We start from the raw sequence: 16,904 nt of genomic DNA on the forward strand, positions 1-16,904 counted from the left end.
CAGTGTTCTAAATGGACCGGAAAATGTAACTTAGATCTTTTTGGAAAATGGCTCCACAGTGCTTGGCCAGAAGTGGTCATCTCATCACCAGAAATATGAAACATTACAATAGTTCCTTTAAATTAAAAAGATATTGTTGATGAAGTAGTCTCTAAAGTGTGGGAATAAAGCTTAAAGCATTGATTGCTGTTGCTGATATTTCAGTAACAAGAAAACTGGTTGGCCTCAACAAGATGGAAGAAAAAGCAGAAAACCTTTCAGGATGTGGTCACTCATAAAATCAATTTGTAGGAGAATATTTCCTTTGAAACTTGTAGAATTACAAACACCTACTAGCACCAGTGAGCTGCCATGTAACACTTTACCTATCAGTTGATGAATAACCCCCCTTTCACAGAGATCCGTGTTCACAGTCTCATCTTCAAGATAAACCATGGCTCTGAGGAGCCGCAAGGTGTACCGCATCTGTGCAAACTTGTTTCCACGGCCGCCTGTCCCATGAAAACTGTTACCGTGAATGAAGAAGGAATCTGTGGGGAAATTAATAATTGAATTTATAGCTAGAAACTTAAAGCATAAAGTGTTTCAAGTAAATGTTTTAAAACAAAATAACACATCAGATATTTTAAATATCTATACATTTAAACAGATGTTAAAATTCAGTAATGTTTGCTTGTTTTTTTCTTATAGAAATATTATCCCTTCCCTTGCTCTTTCTAATCTCAGAATGAAAATATGCCTTTTAAAATTTTACCCAAAGGGATCAGTGTTTGTGTCTTTAATAGCATTCTTCCTTATCAATTTTTATGCTCGAGTATATTTTTAAGAATTGAATAAAATAACATTTACAAATTGAGGCTCTTCTCTCTGATAGACTATATTCTGGAGCCAGGGCTTCTGGCAAAAAAATCTAGATTTTAAATTTTATGAGGTTGTTTAAGGATTTGTGTCCAACTGAAGCCTAGATGTGTTTTCAGTAGCTAAAGTTGTATCTTGTACTTCGTAGATGCTCAATAAATGTTTGTTGAATGAATATATTAAACTTGTCCACATCCTTTTATTTCCTTCCTTAGTATAATTTTTATAGAGCTCTGATGGAGGAAGGTCATTGGCTAATAAAGGAACTGCCCTGGCCCATTTTATTGGTTAGAGGATAGGTGGGAGGAGTAAACACAACAGAACGCTGGGAGGAAGGAAGAGGAAGTGAGGTCAGTCTCGACAGCTTTCCTCTCGGGAGCAGATGCCTGAGAGAGATGCCATGCTCCTGGCTCCTGGGCAGACGCACGCTATGAAGCTCCGACCCAGGATGGACATAGGCTAGAATCTTCCCGGTAAGCGCACCTAGGGGTGCAACACAGATGATTAGAAATGGGCTAAATTAATATGTGAGAATTAGCCTAGAAGAGAATGGGCCAAGCAGTGATTAAATGAATACAGTTTGTGTGTTGTTATTTCAGGGGCATAAGCTAGCCGAGCAGGCAGCCGGGGTGCTGGGGACGCAACCCTGCCGCCCTTATTACAACAGAGCTCAATATAATAATTTAAATAAAATAATATATAATACTTTCAAGTGCTTATTAATTATATTTAAGATCTTTGTTACTATCTGACTTTGAAATCTCAATGATTCTAAAAGATTTGTTTTGAAGAGTCCACGAATAAGAAAATAAAAATGTAGATTCCAAAAGTGAGAATGTAGAAATAAAGAAATATAAAGTTATAAGTCTAGGAGAATGAGAACAGACTGTCAGCAGCTTTCTCAGCAGATCAAGGATCAGTCATTCACAGTGAGCTATTTTCTTGGATGTTTGGGAAGAAACCTCCATCAACATAGGTGATTTCATTTTACAACTGGCTGTTTTATTTACAAGGCCAGAGCTTCTCCCTGCAAAGTGAGAGTAGTATCCTGGTCATCCTTGATAAACGACAGATGTGAACTGAGTTAACCTTTAGGAGAGAGAGATACATGACCTCTGGGTTAGTCAATGTCTCTGTATGGAAAACTGACACCATTAAGGGGAGACATGGGGGGCGGCTTCAGTACACACTGCCTGGAGGTACCAGGAGAAACATGGATTTGACTAATGATATCTGATAATGGGGTTATAAAGTACGGCAGTCTGTATCTGAGTTTACCTTGAGATGGTGTAAAGAACTTTCTGCTATCTTCTAAGTTTCCAACCTAAGAACCAATTAATTCTAATTTATTAACTGTCTAGTATTACTAGCACCCCTTTTCTGACTAATTGCTAAAGACATCTGTTTTCTTACAATTAGTGACTTTCACTGTAATCTACTCTAAAACATATTTCATGATAGCTGCCTGTTACCCATTGACGTTAAAACTCACTCCCCTACTAAGGTCTATGTTGACTGACCCACAGGTCAGAACAAGGTCGTAAAAATTCCTTTGTTCAGAGATAATGCTTGGGCCCCTACTATAAAAAGTGGGTCCAGAAAGCGGCTTTTTGCCACAGACTAACAAACACCATCTCTGGCTGTGGTCTCAGCTCACTGATAAGATTCTGTGCCCTGAGGTGTCTCTTTATTTTTTATTTTTAAGTTTATTTCTGGTTTTCCTAGGATCTGGTTTCTGGAATAAAGTTTGCTTCCGGTTTATTAGACTTTGTGGTGTTCTCATCTTTGCACAACCCCTCTGGACGCAACAGTTTTATCTTTAATTATGTGTAAGTGTGTCTCTGTGGGGAATGTGCACATGAATGCAGGTGCCTGTAGAGGCCACGGAATCCCTGGGAGCTGGAGTTAAAGCACTTGTGAGCTCCCTGGCATAGGCGTTTGGAGCAAGATCAGTATGTGATATTAACTGCTGAGCCAGCTCTCTAGCCCTAAAATCTCCATGTTTATGAAGACATATAAATACACTAAAAGAATGAATTCAATGTTTTTATTTTCTTCAATGTAACAATTGCTTGTCTTTGTAAATACCGCGTGTTCATTTGAAACGCAGACTGGAATCTTGACAGGCCTGAAGGACACTCACCCTCGTGGTCACACCATTCCAGAAACGCAAGGATTCGAGCATTGCCCTGGCATGACATATACTCCTCGATTAACAAAGGAGCCACTGAGGACAAGGTGGCTATTGCATGCAGTTGTAGTTCTTCATACTGCGCTGCAGACCACTCGATAATCTTGAGTCTCTCGGGCTTTTTCACATAGGTTAACAAGGCCAAAATAACTTTGCCATCGATTAATAGCTATAAGAAAAGGCAAAATGTACAGTTAGCCGCATAATTAAAAAATCTGTACTTATCCTAGCAAAATTAAATACAAGGTTTCAAACTGATGATAGTGATAATTTCAAAACATTTCCTTCCTATCTGTGACAGTGCTCCAAACACACGGAAATAAAATAGATAACAGTCGTCACCATCAACAGCACCCGGCGACAGTAAGAGCAATGATCCCCTTTCCTGGGAACAGAAAACGCATTAATTATTTTTTGATACAGCTCATGCTTTTGTTTCTACATGTAATAAACTCATAGAGGTAGGAAACCGGAGACAAATAAATGGGTAGCATTTCTTTCCTCCTTCTTGGTTTCTCTTTTGTTACAGTGCTGGGAATCAGACCGTACCTTGTGCATACTCATCAAACAGCCTACTCTAAGCTGCACTTTGAACCCTCAAAGGAGATTTGTAAAGTCAACAACAGGTCAATATGAACTGTTTCTTAAGTACAAACAAAAGAATTTACACACCATATCAAGCATTCAGTCAGGTCACAAGCTGTATTTAATCAGGCACTTAAGATTTTATAACTGTATTGGACCTAGCATTTCAACAAAAATTAAAAAAATGAATAATTATAGAAATGGCCAGTGGTTAACAGCTGGCACTAACTGATGCATATTTCAGTTCAGAGGAGTATCAAGCATTGTCTTATACGACACCATCTTCCTGCTTGCTTAGCATTACTCTGTAAACAGGGCTTCCTAACAATTATGAGGTTTTAAAACATCTCTACTCAATTCACTAGTGTAGTACTTCATGGTGTACACTCAAAAGGATCAAGATTTGGAGTTGAGTAAATATGAACAAGAATATTAGTTTTAGCATCACTGTGAAAATTCAGTGGACCAGGTTTGAAATACTTCATGAATTAGAATAGTGTATATACTGATTATTCCTATTATTGTTGGGTCAAAGACATGTAACGGCAAAACTGAGCTCACTACTGTTCACAATGTATTTCAGAAATCTATGTCAACCTTTGTGCTGTTTGACTCCGCTGCCTATAAAATAATCAACCAGTGAAAACTGTCTGACAAAATGGAGAATAAGATTTAATTGTTGACTTTATACTTATAAGATATTTAATTCTCCACTGTAATAAAACATATTTTATGAAAGGATTTTTCTGTTAAGCACTTCAGAAACAATATGTAAGCTATATACATTGTATATTTGATAGAAATCATAAAATTATAACTTAAATGCAATTTAACTTTCTCTGATTTTGCTATATATTATATATTGACATTCTCAAAAAAAGCCAAGTCCATTTAAATTGTCATAGTCTAACAATAACAACAATTATACTAACAATATCTCATAATAATCCCCAAGGCAGGTGTTCCCCTCTTCTGGGGCTGAACTACCTGGGATTTAGAGAAACTAAGTATTCCACTTGAAAGCATACTCCTGGAAGGTGCCCACACTGAGACTGCACCCACGTAAAACTTCCTCACCACCCACCTACTTTTATATCCTCAGTCCTTCCTTGGTAAAATGACAACTCACTTCCATGAAAAGAACACCCAAGAATTTCAGGTTAGAAGGAAATTTCATTTAATGCAGCAAACATTAAATGCAGTAAAATATTTTTAAACACTTTATGCTCGGCAAAGGCCTTAAGCTCTTAAGAGTCCTGTATGCAAGTGTTCTGGGCTTCAGAAAGGAGGCCTAAGTTCCAGGTGGGGAAGGAGTCTTGGCCAAGGTCACACAGAAGGTGACAAGCAAGAAGTGGGACTTAATCCCAGTGTTCCTCAAATTACATCACACATGAGAAGTAATGAACACAGCAAGACAAAGGAGTAAGTAAAAATGAAAGATGGAAGGCTTGTGTGGAGAAAACATGGGTTCAACAGGTCTGAGACAGGCCTAACAGAGGCTAGCAATTACCTTCAACATCAGTCATCCCTCAGCTTGACAGTCAGAGGAGAGCAGGAGACCAGACGTGGGAACCCTGTCTGCGGTGCAGTGGGAGAGACAGGGCTTTCCTTGTCTGCACAACTGGAAAACAGATGGGACTGTCTGGGATGTTCCTAGTTAGGAGATTTTCATACACTGATAGATCTCTTAGCTTCTACTATTTTTTTTTTGTGTGTATGTGTTTCAAAATTAGGTTACTTGTTTCTACTGTTTGCAAAGGACATTTAAATAGTTATAATTCAAACTGATAACTTAGCTACTTTCTATAATAAAGATATGAGTTGGTTAATGAAAGATTTGCGATTGCAACTTTAAAAACTGGGCTATAAACTAAAATGCTTTCATTATTAACTTTTCTGTTTGATTAGTCTTTACCTGAACAGTAGTTAAATCTTTACATAAGATCACAATTATATTGAATAGCAATTTCTTCAACTCAAAGTCTTCATAGGAATTAGAAAGCTTAAGACCTTTTACCAAAGGGTTTTGACTTTTAACTGTGAGAGAAAAAAAAAGAGAACAAAATGAAAGCTAAACTTATAACTAAAGACTCATCAAGAGCTTACAAAATGCTTGAGGTGGTGTGATTGTTACCTTCACTAAACGTTGCGAACAGTATCAAATCCCTGGTAAAGCCGCATTCCTGTTACAGACACACAACAGGCAGAAAGAAGAGCGGTTAGAGCAGGAACTGAGCGCAGGGGCCCACATCTGCCTCCCACTCAACCGCTGCTACGTAATCACCCTACGGTAATCCATTCGAATCTGTGACACTAACACTAATGAATGAACGGGGAAGTGCAGCAGTGTGGGGAGGCGACTCTCATTTACTGAACTGACTTGCTTCTGAAGCATCTAAGAAGCTTTTACACCAGTCTGTGACTATCTGACATGGCATTTGAAGGCCAGACGCCAGCACAACTACTTCTGTGATTTACTGTCTGCACCTTTAAATGATACCACAGGGAGGAAAGTCCAGTTCTTTTTGGGAACTATTCCTTCTTTATCCCAAAGGACAGTCAGGAGACTGTACAAACAGTGCGACTTACCACAAAAAGTCCTGAGGAATTATCAGAGCTGCAAATACCTCAACACAAGGAACTCACTCCTGACAAAGTCACACAAATGGACTTTGTGTAGTAAGGAAAGAACACGGGGAATAAAACCGCACTTATGGATAATTTTCCTACTTCTTCAGGGTTCACTTTGAAACTGTAAGAATGTCATTGCCCAGATTTACGCTCATGGAATTACAGGAACGTTCACAGTGACTGAACTGAGAACTCGCTAACTGGCCATGGTCGGACAGTCAAACATTAGGGTCTACATACACATGGCAGACGTAACTAGGTGCTTTGTTGGACTATGTATACATTTTTGCAGTATAAATTCCATGACATTGCCGGGCGATGGTGGCGCACGCCTTTAATCCCAGCACTCGGGAGGCAGAGGCAGGCGGATCTCTGTGAGTTCGAGACCAGCCTGGTCAACAAGAGCTAGTTCCAGGACAGGCTCCAAAGCCACAGAGAAACCCTGTCTCGAAAAAGCAAAAAAAAAAAAAAAAAAAAATTCCATGACATTTTTATGTGGACCTCTTGATGTACACTGACTTCATAGAAAGTACTTTGAAACCCAACATAGAAAGTAATATGGAGGATGTGTGGATGTTGCTGTAAAATCTCTCTATTCTGTGATCCCAGTCAATGATTTGTTCACTATAATGTACAGGGTGGGGCTGGGGAGTTAAGAGTGCGGGCTGCTCTTACAGATCACCTGACTGCAGCTTCCAGAACCTGCTTCAGGTGGACCGCAACCATCTGGGATTCCTACTCCAGGTGTTCCAAAACTCTTCCACCTCTAGGAGCAACTATACTCACAGAGACAAACCCACACTCAGACAGACACACATACACGCAATTAAAAATAGTAAAATAAGTCTTTTAAATATAGAGCAGATTAGCTTCTGATATGGCTGGGTAGTTATAATAAAACAAATCTTTGAACAAAAAGATAAAAAGTAGCAATCTTGGGCCTATTCTCTTGCAACCTCAGTGGAACTCTGAAACACAGTTTGCTCCAATACTGAAGAGACCTAAGAGGTGAGTGAACAGCAACAAGGCGGGACACCCCACTCTCTAGGAGTTCCACAGTGGGACAAAACCCCGGACTCCTCCCCCAACTACCTTGGCTTTTCTAGACAGTCATCAGGGAGTTTCCTGTGGGTAGGTACCCCCAAAATCCAACCCCATCCAGTGGCCTCTCCAAGCTACTAACCCCACCCCATCTAAGAGCTGAGAGCTTGCTACAACACTGAGGGGACCAAGAGAAAGCCCCAAGAGAGTGAACCAGGAAAGAAGACAGCTACTACAAGGATCGGAACAAGATCCAAGAATTGGACAAAGATGAAATTTGAAGGAAGAAATGGATAGGTGCCAATGCAAGATTTCCTCCAACAACCTAAAAACCAACATGGTAACACCAAAAAGAACCCAATGGTCACATAAAAGGAAGACTTGATCATCCTAACCCAGGAGAAGTAGAAAAGAACAACTTTAAACATAACTTTATGAAAATGATGGCGACCTTTAAAGAGGAAATGAAACACTCTCTTAAAGAAATGGAGGAAAAGATGAAAAAAAAATTGGAAGAAATTAATAAATCCCTCAAAGAAACCCAAGAAAATCAAGAAAAAAAACAATCAACAGGTGAAGCAAACAGTTCAAGACTTGAAGATTGAAATAGAGGAAATAAAGAAAACACAAACCGAGGGGGTTCTAGATATGGAAAATCCGGGTAAACAAACAGCAATTACAGAGACAACTATAACCAACAGAATACAAGAGACAGAAGAAAGAATCTTGCGAGCTGAAGATACTATAGAGGAAATAGACTCATGGATCAAAGAAATCATTAAATCTAATAAAATCTTAACACAAAACATCCAGGAAATCTGGGACATCATAAAAATCTCCCTTCGAAAAAAAGCCCAGGACCAGATGGTTTCAATGCAGAATTCTACCAGAACTTCCAAGAAGAGCTAATACCTATACTCCTTAATGTATTTCACAATATAGAAACAGAAGAGTCATTGCCAAATTCCTTTTATGAAGCTACAGTTACCCTGATACCAAAACCACACAAAGACCCAACCAAGAAAGAGAATTACAGGCCTATCTCACTCATGAATATCGACGCAAAAATTCTCATTAAAATACTGGCCAACCGAATCCAAGAACACATTAGAAAAATTATCCATTATGATCAAGTAGGCTTCATCCCAGAGATGCAAGGCTGGTTCAACATACGCAAATCTATCAATGTAATCCACCATATAAATAAACTGAAAGAAAAAAACCATATGATCATTTCATTAGATGCTGAAAAAGCATTTGACAAAATTCAACACCCCTTTATGATAAAGGTCTTGGAGAGATTAGGGATACAAGGGTCATACCTAAATACAATAAAAACTATTTACAGCAAGCTGACAGCTAACATTAAATTAAACGGAGAAAAACTCAAAGTCATCCCACTAAAATCAGGAACACGACAAGGATGTCCACTCTCTCCATACCTCTTCAATATAGTGCTTGAAGTTCTAGCAATAGCAATAAGACAACATAAGGGGATCAAGGGAATTCGTATTGGAAAGGAAGAAGTTAAGCTTTCGTTATTTGCAGATGCTATGATAGTATACATAAGCGACCCCAAAAACTCTACCAAAGAACTCCTACAGCTGATTAACACCTTTAGTAATGTGGCAGGATATAAGATCAACTCCAAAAAATCAGGTGCCTTCCTATACACTAAGGATAAGGAAGCAGAGAGGGAAATCAGAGAAGCATCACCTTTCATGATAGCCACAAATAGCATAAAATATCTTGGGGTAACTCTGGCCAAGGAAGTGAAAGATCTATTTGACAAGAACTTTAAGTCTTTGAAGAAAGAAATTGAAGAGGACACCAGAAAATGGAAGGACCTCCCTTGCTCTTGGATTGGGAGGATCAACATAGTAAAAATGGCAATTCTACCAAAAGCAATCTATAGATTCAATGCAATCTCCATCAAAATCCCATCAAAATTCTTCACAGATCTGGAGAAGACAATAATCAACTTTATATGGAAAAACAAAAAACCTAGGATAGCCAAAACAATCTTATACAATAAAGAATTGTCCGGAGGCATTACCATCCCTGACTTCAAACTCTATTACAGAGCTACAGTATTGAAAACAGCTTGGTATTGGCATAAAAACAGAGAAGTCGACCAATGGAATCGAATAGAAGACCCTGACTTTAACCCACAAACCTATGAACACCTGATTTTCGATAAAGGAGCTAAAAGTATACAATGGAAAAAAGAGAGCATCTTAAACAAATTGTGCTGGCAAAACTGGATGTCAATCTGTAGAAGAATGAAAATAGATCCATATCTATCACCATGCAAAAAACTCAAGTCCAAATGGATTAAAGACCTCAATATCAGTCCGAACACACTGAACCTGATAGAAGAGAAAATGGGAAGTACCCTACAACACATGGGCACAGGAGACCACTTCCTACGTATAACCCCAGCAGCACAGACATTAAGGGCTTCATTGAATAAATGGGACCTCCTATGACTGAGAAGCTTCTGTAAAGCAAAGGACACTGTCACTAAGACAAAAAGGCAACCCACTGACTGGGAGAAGATCTTCACCAACCCCGCAACTGACAAAGGTCTGATCTCCAAAATATATAAAGAACTCAAGAAACTAGACCGTAAAAGGCTAATCAACCCAATTATAAAATGGGGCACTGAGCTGAACAGAGAATTCTCAACAGAAGAAGTTCAAATGGCCAAAAGACACTTAAGGTCATGCTCAACTTCCTTAGCGATCAGGGAAATGCAAATCAAGACAACTTTAAGATACCATCTTACACCTGTCAGAATGGTTAAAATAAAAAACACCAATGATAGCCTTTGCTGGAGAGGTTGTGGAGAAAGGGGTACCCTCATCCATTGCTGGTGGGAATGCAAACTTGTGCAACCACTCTGGAAAGCAGTGTGGCGGTTTCTCAGGAAATTCGGATCAACCTACCCCTGGACCCAGCAATACCACTCTTGGGAATATACCCAAGAGAGGCCCTATCATACAACAAAAGTATATGCTCAACTATGTTCATAGCAGCATTGTTTGTAATAGCCAGAACCTGGAAACAACCTAGATGCCATTCAATGGAAGAATGGATGAAGAAAGTATGGAATATATACATATTAGAGTACTACTCAGCAGTAAAAAATAAGGACTTCTTGAATTTTGCATACAAATGGATGGAAACAGAAAACACTATCCTGAGTGAGGTAAGCCAGACCCAAAAAGAGGAACATGGGATGTACTCACTCATATTTGGTTTCTAGCCATAAATAAAGGACATTGAGCCTATAATCGTGATCCTAGAGAAGCTAAATAAGAAGGTGAATCCAAAGAAAAACATATAGGCATCCTCCTGAACATTAACCTTCATCTGGCGATGAAAGGAGACAGAGACAGAGACCCACATTGGAGCACCGGACTGAAATCTCAAGGTCCAAATCAGGAGCAGAAGGAGAGAGAGCACGAGCAAGGAACTAAGGACCGCGAGGGGTGCACCCACACACTGAGACAATGGAGACGTTCTATCGGGAACCCACTAAGGCCAGCTGGCCTGGGTCTGAAAAAGCATGGGATAAAACGGGACTTGCAGAACATGGCAGACAATGAGGACTACTGAGAACTCAAGAACAATGGCAATGGGTTTTTGATCCTACTGCACGTACTGGCTTTGAGGGAGCCTTGGCAGTTTGGATGCTCACCTTACTAGGCCTGGATGGAGGTGCATGGTCCTTGGGCTTCCCACAGGTCAGGGAACCCTGATTGCTCTTCTGGCTGAGGAGGGAGGGGGACTTGATCAGGGAGGGGGAGAAAATGGGAGGCAGTGGTGGGGAGGAGGCAGAAATCTTTAATGAATAAATAAATTTTAAAAAAAAAGTAAAATAAAAAAAATTAAAAAAAAAAGACCAAACCTAAGAATAATAGGGGTAGAAGAAGGAGAACTCCAGGTCAAAGGCACAGAAAATATATTCAACAAAATCATAGAAGAAAACTTTCCCAACCTAAAGAAGGATAGCCCTATGAAGGTACAAGAAGCTTACAGAACACCATATAGAGTGGATCAAAAAAAAAATCCCCTCTCCATATAATAATCAAAACACATAACATATGAAATAAAGAAAGAATATTAAGAGCTGCAAAGGAAAAAGGTCAAGTAACATATAAAGGTAAACCTATCAGAATTACACCCAACTTCTCAATGGAAACCATGAAAGCCAGAAAGTCCTGGATAGATGTGCTGCAGACACTAAGAGACCATGGATACAAGCCCAGACTACTATACCCAGCAAAGCTTTCAATTATCATAAATGGAAAAAACAAGATATTCCAAGACAAAAAGAGATTTAAACAATACATATCCACAAACCAGGCCTACAGAAAGTACTAAAAGGAAAACCCCAACCAAAGGAAGCTAACTGCACCCACAAAAACACAGGCGATTGATAACCCCCTAGCAGCATAACTCAAAGAAGGGAAACACACAAACACTACTACAGAAAAATAATCAGAATTAACAACCACTGGTCATTAATTATCACTTAATATCAATGTACTCAATTCATCTATAAAAAGATGCATGCTAAGAAAATGGATACGAGAACAGGATCCATCTTTCTTCTGTATACAAGAAACACACCTCAACCTCAAAGACAGACACTACCTCAGAGTAAAGGGTTGGGAAAAGATTTTCCACTCAAATGGACCTAAGAATCAAGTGGTTGTAGCTATCCTAATATCTAACAAAATAGATTTCAAAATAAAATCAATCAGAAGAGATGGAGAAGGACACTTTATACTCATAACAAGAACAATCCATCAAGATGTAGTCTCAATCCTGAACATCTATGCCCCAATACAAGAGTACCCACATATGAGCCAGGCGGTGGTGGCACACGCCTTTAATCCCAGCACTCGGGAGGCAGAGGCAGGCGGATCTCTGGGAGTTCGAGACCAGCCTGGTCTACAAGAGCTAGTTCCAGGACAGGCTCCAAAACCACAGAGAAACCCTGTCTCGAAAAACCAAAAAAAAAAAAGAGTACCCACATATGTAAAAGAAACATTATTAAAACAAATCACATATCAAACCCGTACACTAATAGTAGAAGTAGTCAGCACTCCACTCTCACTAAAGGACAGGTCAACCAAACAGAAATTTAACAGAAATATAAGAGAACTAACAGATGTCATGAGTCAAATGTACTTAACAGACATCTATAGAACATTCCACCCAAGCACAAAAGAATATACCTTTTTCTTAGCACCTCATGGAACCGTCTCTAAAACTGATCACATACTTGGTAACAAAGCAAACCTCCAGAGATACAAAAAAATTGGAGTAACCACCTGTGTCTTATCGGATCATTGGTGTGGGAGAATTGTCTGTAATCTGTCAATCATGTTTTAAATAAATGCTGATTGGCCAGGCCAGAAGTGTAGGCGGGAAAAACCAGACTGGAAGTAGAGGTGATGCAATGAGAACAGGAGAATTCTGGGAAGGAGGAAGCTGATTCCTCCCAGTCCTGCACAGACCACCAAGGAAGCAGAATATGACCTGCCAGCTGAAAAAGGTACCGAGCCATATGGCAAAAATAGATCAGAATAATGAGTTAATATAAGTCAAAAGAGTTAATCAGAAGCCTGAGCTAATGGGCCAATTAGCTTTATAACTTATAGAGATCACTTCGTGATTTTCTTTGGGGCTTGCTGGCTGTGGGGTACTGGTGAGACAGAAACCTCAATAAGCAGGCCCCATTAATGTTACAGATCACCATGGAATAAAGTCAGAATTTAACAACAATACTACTCTCAGTAAACTACTTAACCACACCTGGGTCAAGGAAGAAATAAAGAAATTAAAGACTCCCTTGAATTCAACGAAAATGAAGGCACAACATACCCAAACCTACGGGACACCACGAAAGCAATGCTAAGAGGAAATTCATAGCACTAAGTGCCCACTTAAAGAAAATGGAGAAAGCTCACACAAGTGACTTAACAGCACACCTGAAAGCTCTAGAACAAAAAGCAGATTCACCCAGGAGGAGTAGAAGATGGGAAATAATCAAATTAAAGTCTGAAATTGACAAAACAGAATACAAAGAATCAATGAAACAAAGAGCTGGTTCTTTGAGAAAATCCACAAGATAGACAAACCCTTATCCAATCTAATCAAAAGGTGAGAGAACATCCAAATTAACAAAATCAGAAATGAAAAGGGGGACATAGCAACAGACACTAAGGAAATTCAGAGAATCATTAGGTCATACTACAAAACCCTTACTGCACAAAATTGAAAAATGTAAAAGAAATGAACAATTTTTTAGATAGGTACCATATACCAAAATTAAATCAAGACCAGGCGAGCAATTTAAATAGACCTATAAACTGCAAGGATATAGAAGCTATCTTCAAAAACCTCCCAACCAAAAAACAGCCCAGGGCTGGATTGTTACAGTGCAGAATTCTACCAGAACTTCCAAGAAAAGCTAATACCTATACTCCCCAAAGTGTTCCACAAAATAGAAACAGAAGGAACATTGCCAAACTCTTTTTATGAGGCTACAGTTACCCTGATACCAAAACTGCACAAAGACTCAATCAAGAACGAGAATTACAGACCACTCTCACTCATGAACATGATGTAAAAATACTCAATAAAATACCAGCAAACCGAATCCAAGAACACATCAAAAAAAATCATCCACCATGATCAAGTTGGCTTCATTCCAGAGATGCAGGGCAGGTTCAACATACAAAAATCTATCAATGTAATCCATCATATAATAAACTGAAAGAAAAAAACATAGGATTATTTCATTAGATACTGAACAAGCATTTGACAAAAATTCAACACCCCTTTATGATAAAGGTCTTAAAGAGATCAGAGATACAAGGAACATATCTAAACATAATAAAAGCAATATACAGCAAGCCAATATCCAACATCAAATTAAATGGAGAGAAACTCAAACTGTTCCCACTAAAATCAGAAACAAGACAAGGCTGTCTACTCTCTCCATATCTCTTTAACATAGTTCTTGAAGTTTTGGCAATAGCAATAAGACAACAAAAGGAGATCAGGGGATTCAAATTAGAAAGGAAGAAGTCAAATTTTCGTTAATTGCAGATGATATGACAGTATATATAAGTGACCCCAAAAACTGTACCAGAAAACTCCTACATCTGATAAATACCTTCAGTGAAGGATACAAGATCAACTAAAAAAAATCAGTAGCCCTTCTATACACAAATGATAAAGAAGCTCAAAGGGAAATCAGAGAAACTTCACCTTTCACAATAGCCACAAATCACATAAAATATCTTGGGGTAACACTAACCAAAGAAGTGAAAGACATATTTGACAAGAACTTTAAATCTTTGAAGAAAAGAAATTGAAGAAGATACCAGAAAATGGAAAGATCTCCCATGCTCTTGGATAGTAAGCACAGTAAAAATGATAATCCTATCTATAGATTTAATGCAATCCCCATCAAAATCCCAACATAATTCTTTATAGACTTTGAAAGAAAAATAACCAACTTCGTATGGGGAAACAAAGAAAACAGGATAGTCAAAATAATCCTGTACAATAAAGGAACTTCCAGAGACATTACCATTCCTGACATCAAGCTCTATTACAGAGCTACAGTAATGAAAACAACTTGGTACTGGCATAAAAACATAGAGGTTGACCAATGGAATAGAATTGAAGTCCCGGACATTAATCCACACACCTATGAACACCTGATTTTTGACAAAGAAGCTAAAATTATACAATAGAAAAAGAAACTATTTTCAACAAATGGTGCTGGCATAACTGGATGTCAATATGTAGAAGAATAAAAATAGATATATATCTATCGACATGCTCAAAACTCAAGTCCAAATGGATTAAAGACCTCAATATAAATCTGGCCATATTGAACCTGATAGAAGAGAAAGTGGGAAGAACTCTTCAATGAATGGGCACAGGAGACCACTTCCTAAATATAACCCCAGTAGCACAGACACTGAGAGCAACAATAAATAATTGGGACCTCCTGAAACTGAGAAGCTTCTGTAAAGCAAAGGACATAGTCAATAAGAGAAAAAGGCAGTCTACTGAATGGGAAAAGATCTTCACCAACCCCACAGCAGGCAAAGAATTGATCTACAAAATATATAAAGAACTCAAGAAATTAGACATTAAAATTCTAAATAACCCAATTAAAAAATAGGGTTCAGAACTAAATAGAGAATTCTCAACAGAAGAATCTCAAATGGCCAAAATATACTTAGCCTTAGCCATCAGGGAAATACACATCAAAACAAAACTCTGAGATACCATCTTATACCTGTCAGAATGACTAAGATCAAAAACACCAATGATAGCTTATGCTGGAAAGGATGTGGAGTAAGGGGAACACTGATCCACTGCTGGTGGGAATGCAAACTTTTACAACCACTTTGGAAATCAGTATGGTGGTTTCTCAGAAAAATGGGAATCAACCTACCTCAGGATTCAGCACTGCCACTACTGGTCATATACCAAAAAGATGCTCAATCATACTACAAAAGCATTTGTTCATCTATGTTCCCAGCAGCATTATTTGTAATAGCCAGAACCTGGTAACAACCTAGATGCTCCTCAACCAAAGAATGGATAAAGAAAATGTGGCATATATACACATTAGAGTACTACTCAGTGGTAAAAAACAATGACAACTTGAAGTTTGCATGCAAATGAATCGAATTAGAAAACACTATCCTGAGTGAGGTAACCCAGACCCAAAAATATGAATATGGTATGTACTTGTAGTAATAAGAGGAGCGGCGGGGCTGCCTCCCCGGCACCCTGGCCGCCTGCCCGGCTAGCTCAGTCGGTAGAGCATGAGACTCTTAATCTCAGGGTCGTGGGTTCGAGCCCCACGTTGGGCGCCAAAATGAAGGCGTAAGTCACAAACAATGCCACACCAGTTTGGAATTATGATTAATAGGGTGGTATTTATTTAAAGGGGAAAAAACTTACAGATCACTGTGCCAGGCAACAGCCCTCTACGCAACCGGGAAGGGAGTCTAGTCACTGGCGGAGCAGGAAGTGAAGAGAGAGAGGAGAGGGAAGTGGCCGCTTTTTTAAAGGGAGAGAGACCACGCCCCAATGGGCTGGTATCTCAGGAGCTATAGGCTGGAGAAGTGGGAGGACCTCCCGCAACACCCACTCATAAGTATAGATATAAACAAAGGACACTAAACCTATAGTTCATGATCCTAGAGAAGCTAAGTAATACGGTGAACCTTAAGAAAAACCTATAAGATACACCTGGAAAGTGGAAACAGACAAGATCACCTGACAAAATTGGGAGCATGGGGGTGGCAGGAAGAAGGGGAACAGGAGAGGAGATGGGAAGGGTTGAGGAGAACTTGAGGGAATGGGATAGTGGAGATGGAGGAAGGACAGAGATGAGAGCAAGGAAAGAGATATCTTGATTGAGGGAGCCATTACAGAGTTAGCAGAAACCTGGCTCTAGAGAAATTCCCAGGAATCCACAGAGATGACCCCAGCTAGGACCCTAAGCACTAGAGTAAAGGGGGCCCAATCTTGACTTGCCCTGTACTCA

At 39.1% G+C, this 16,904-nt stretch overlaps 1 protein-coding gene and 1 non-coding gene across 5 annotated transcripts in view; one reads left to right on the forward strand and one right to left on the reverse strand.

Annotated features, from left to right (window-relative positions):
• LOC121459086 (cilia- and flagella-associated protein 69) overlaps positions 1–16,904 on the reverse strand; it is an 87,441-nt gene that overhangs the window by 30,831 nt on the left and 39,706 nt on the right. For all 4 annotated transcript variants that reach the window (XM_041668595.1, XM_041668594.1, XM_041668596.1 and 1 more), the window contains 4 exons: positions 5,769–5,817; positions 5,550–5,671; positions 3,002–3,218; positions 366–530 (listed from right to left, as the gene is read on the reverse strand). In XM_041668595.1, the coding sequence (XP_041524529.1) occupies positions 366–530; positions 3,002–3,218; positions 5,550–5,671; positions 5,769–5,817 (553 nt within the window). The remainder of the gene's footprint in view (positions 1–365; positions 531–3,001; positions 3,219–5,549; positions 5,672–5,768; positions 5,818–16,904) is intronic.
• Positions 16,152–16,224, forward strand: Trnak-cuu. Its single transcript has one exon. It is a non-coding gene; the product is annotated as a tRNA-Lys (tRNA).

This window comes from Microtus oregoni, unplaced genomic scaffold, assembly GCF_018167655.1.
Source record: "Microtus oregoni isolate MIOR12 unplaced genomic scaffold, Mior012 000018F_ref0000195, whole genome shotgun sequence".
NCBI lineage: Eukaryota > Metazoa > Chordata > Mammalia > Rodentia > Cricetidae > Microtus > Microtus oregoni.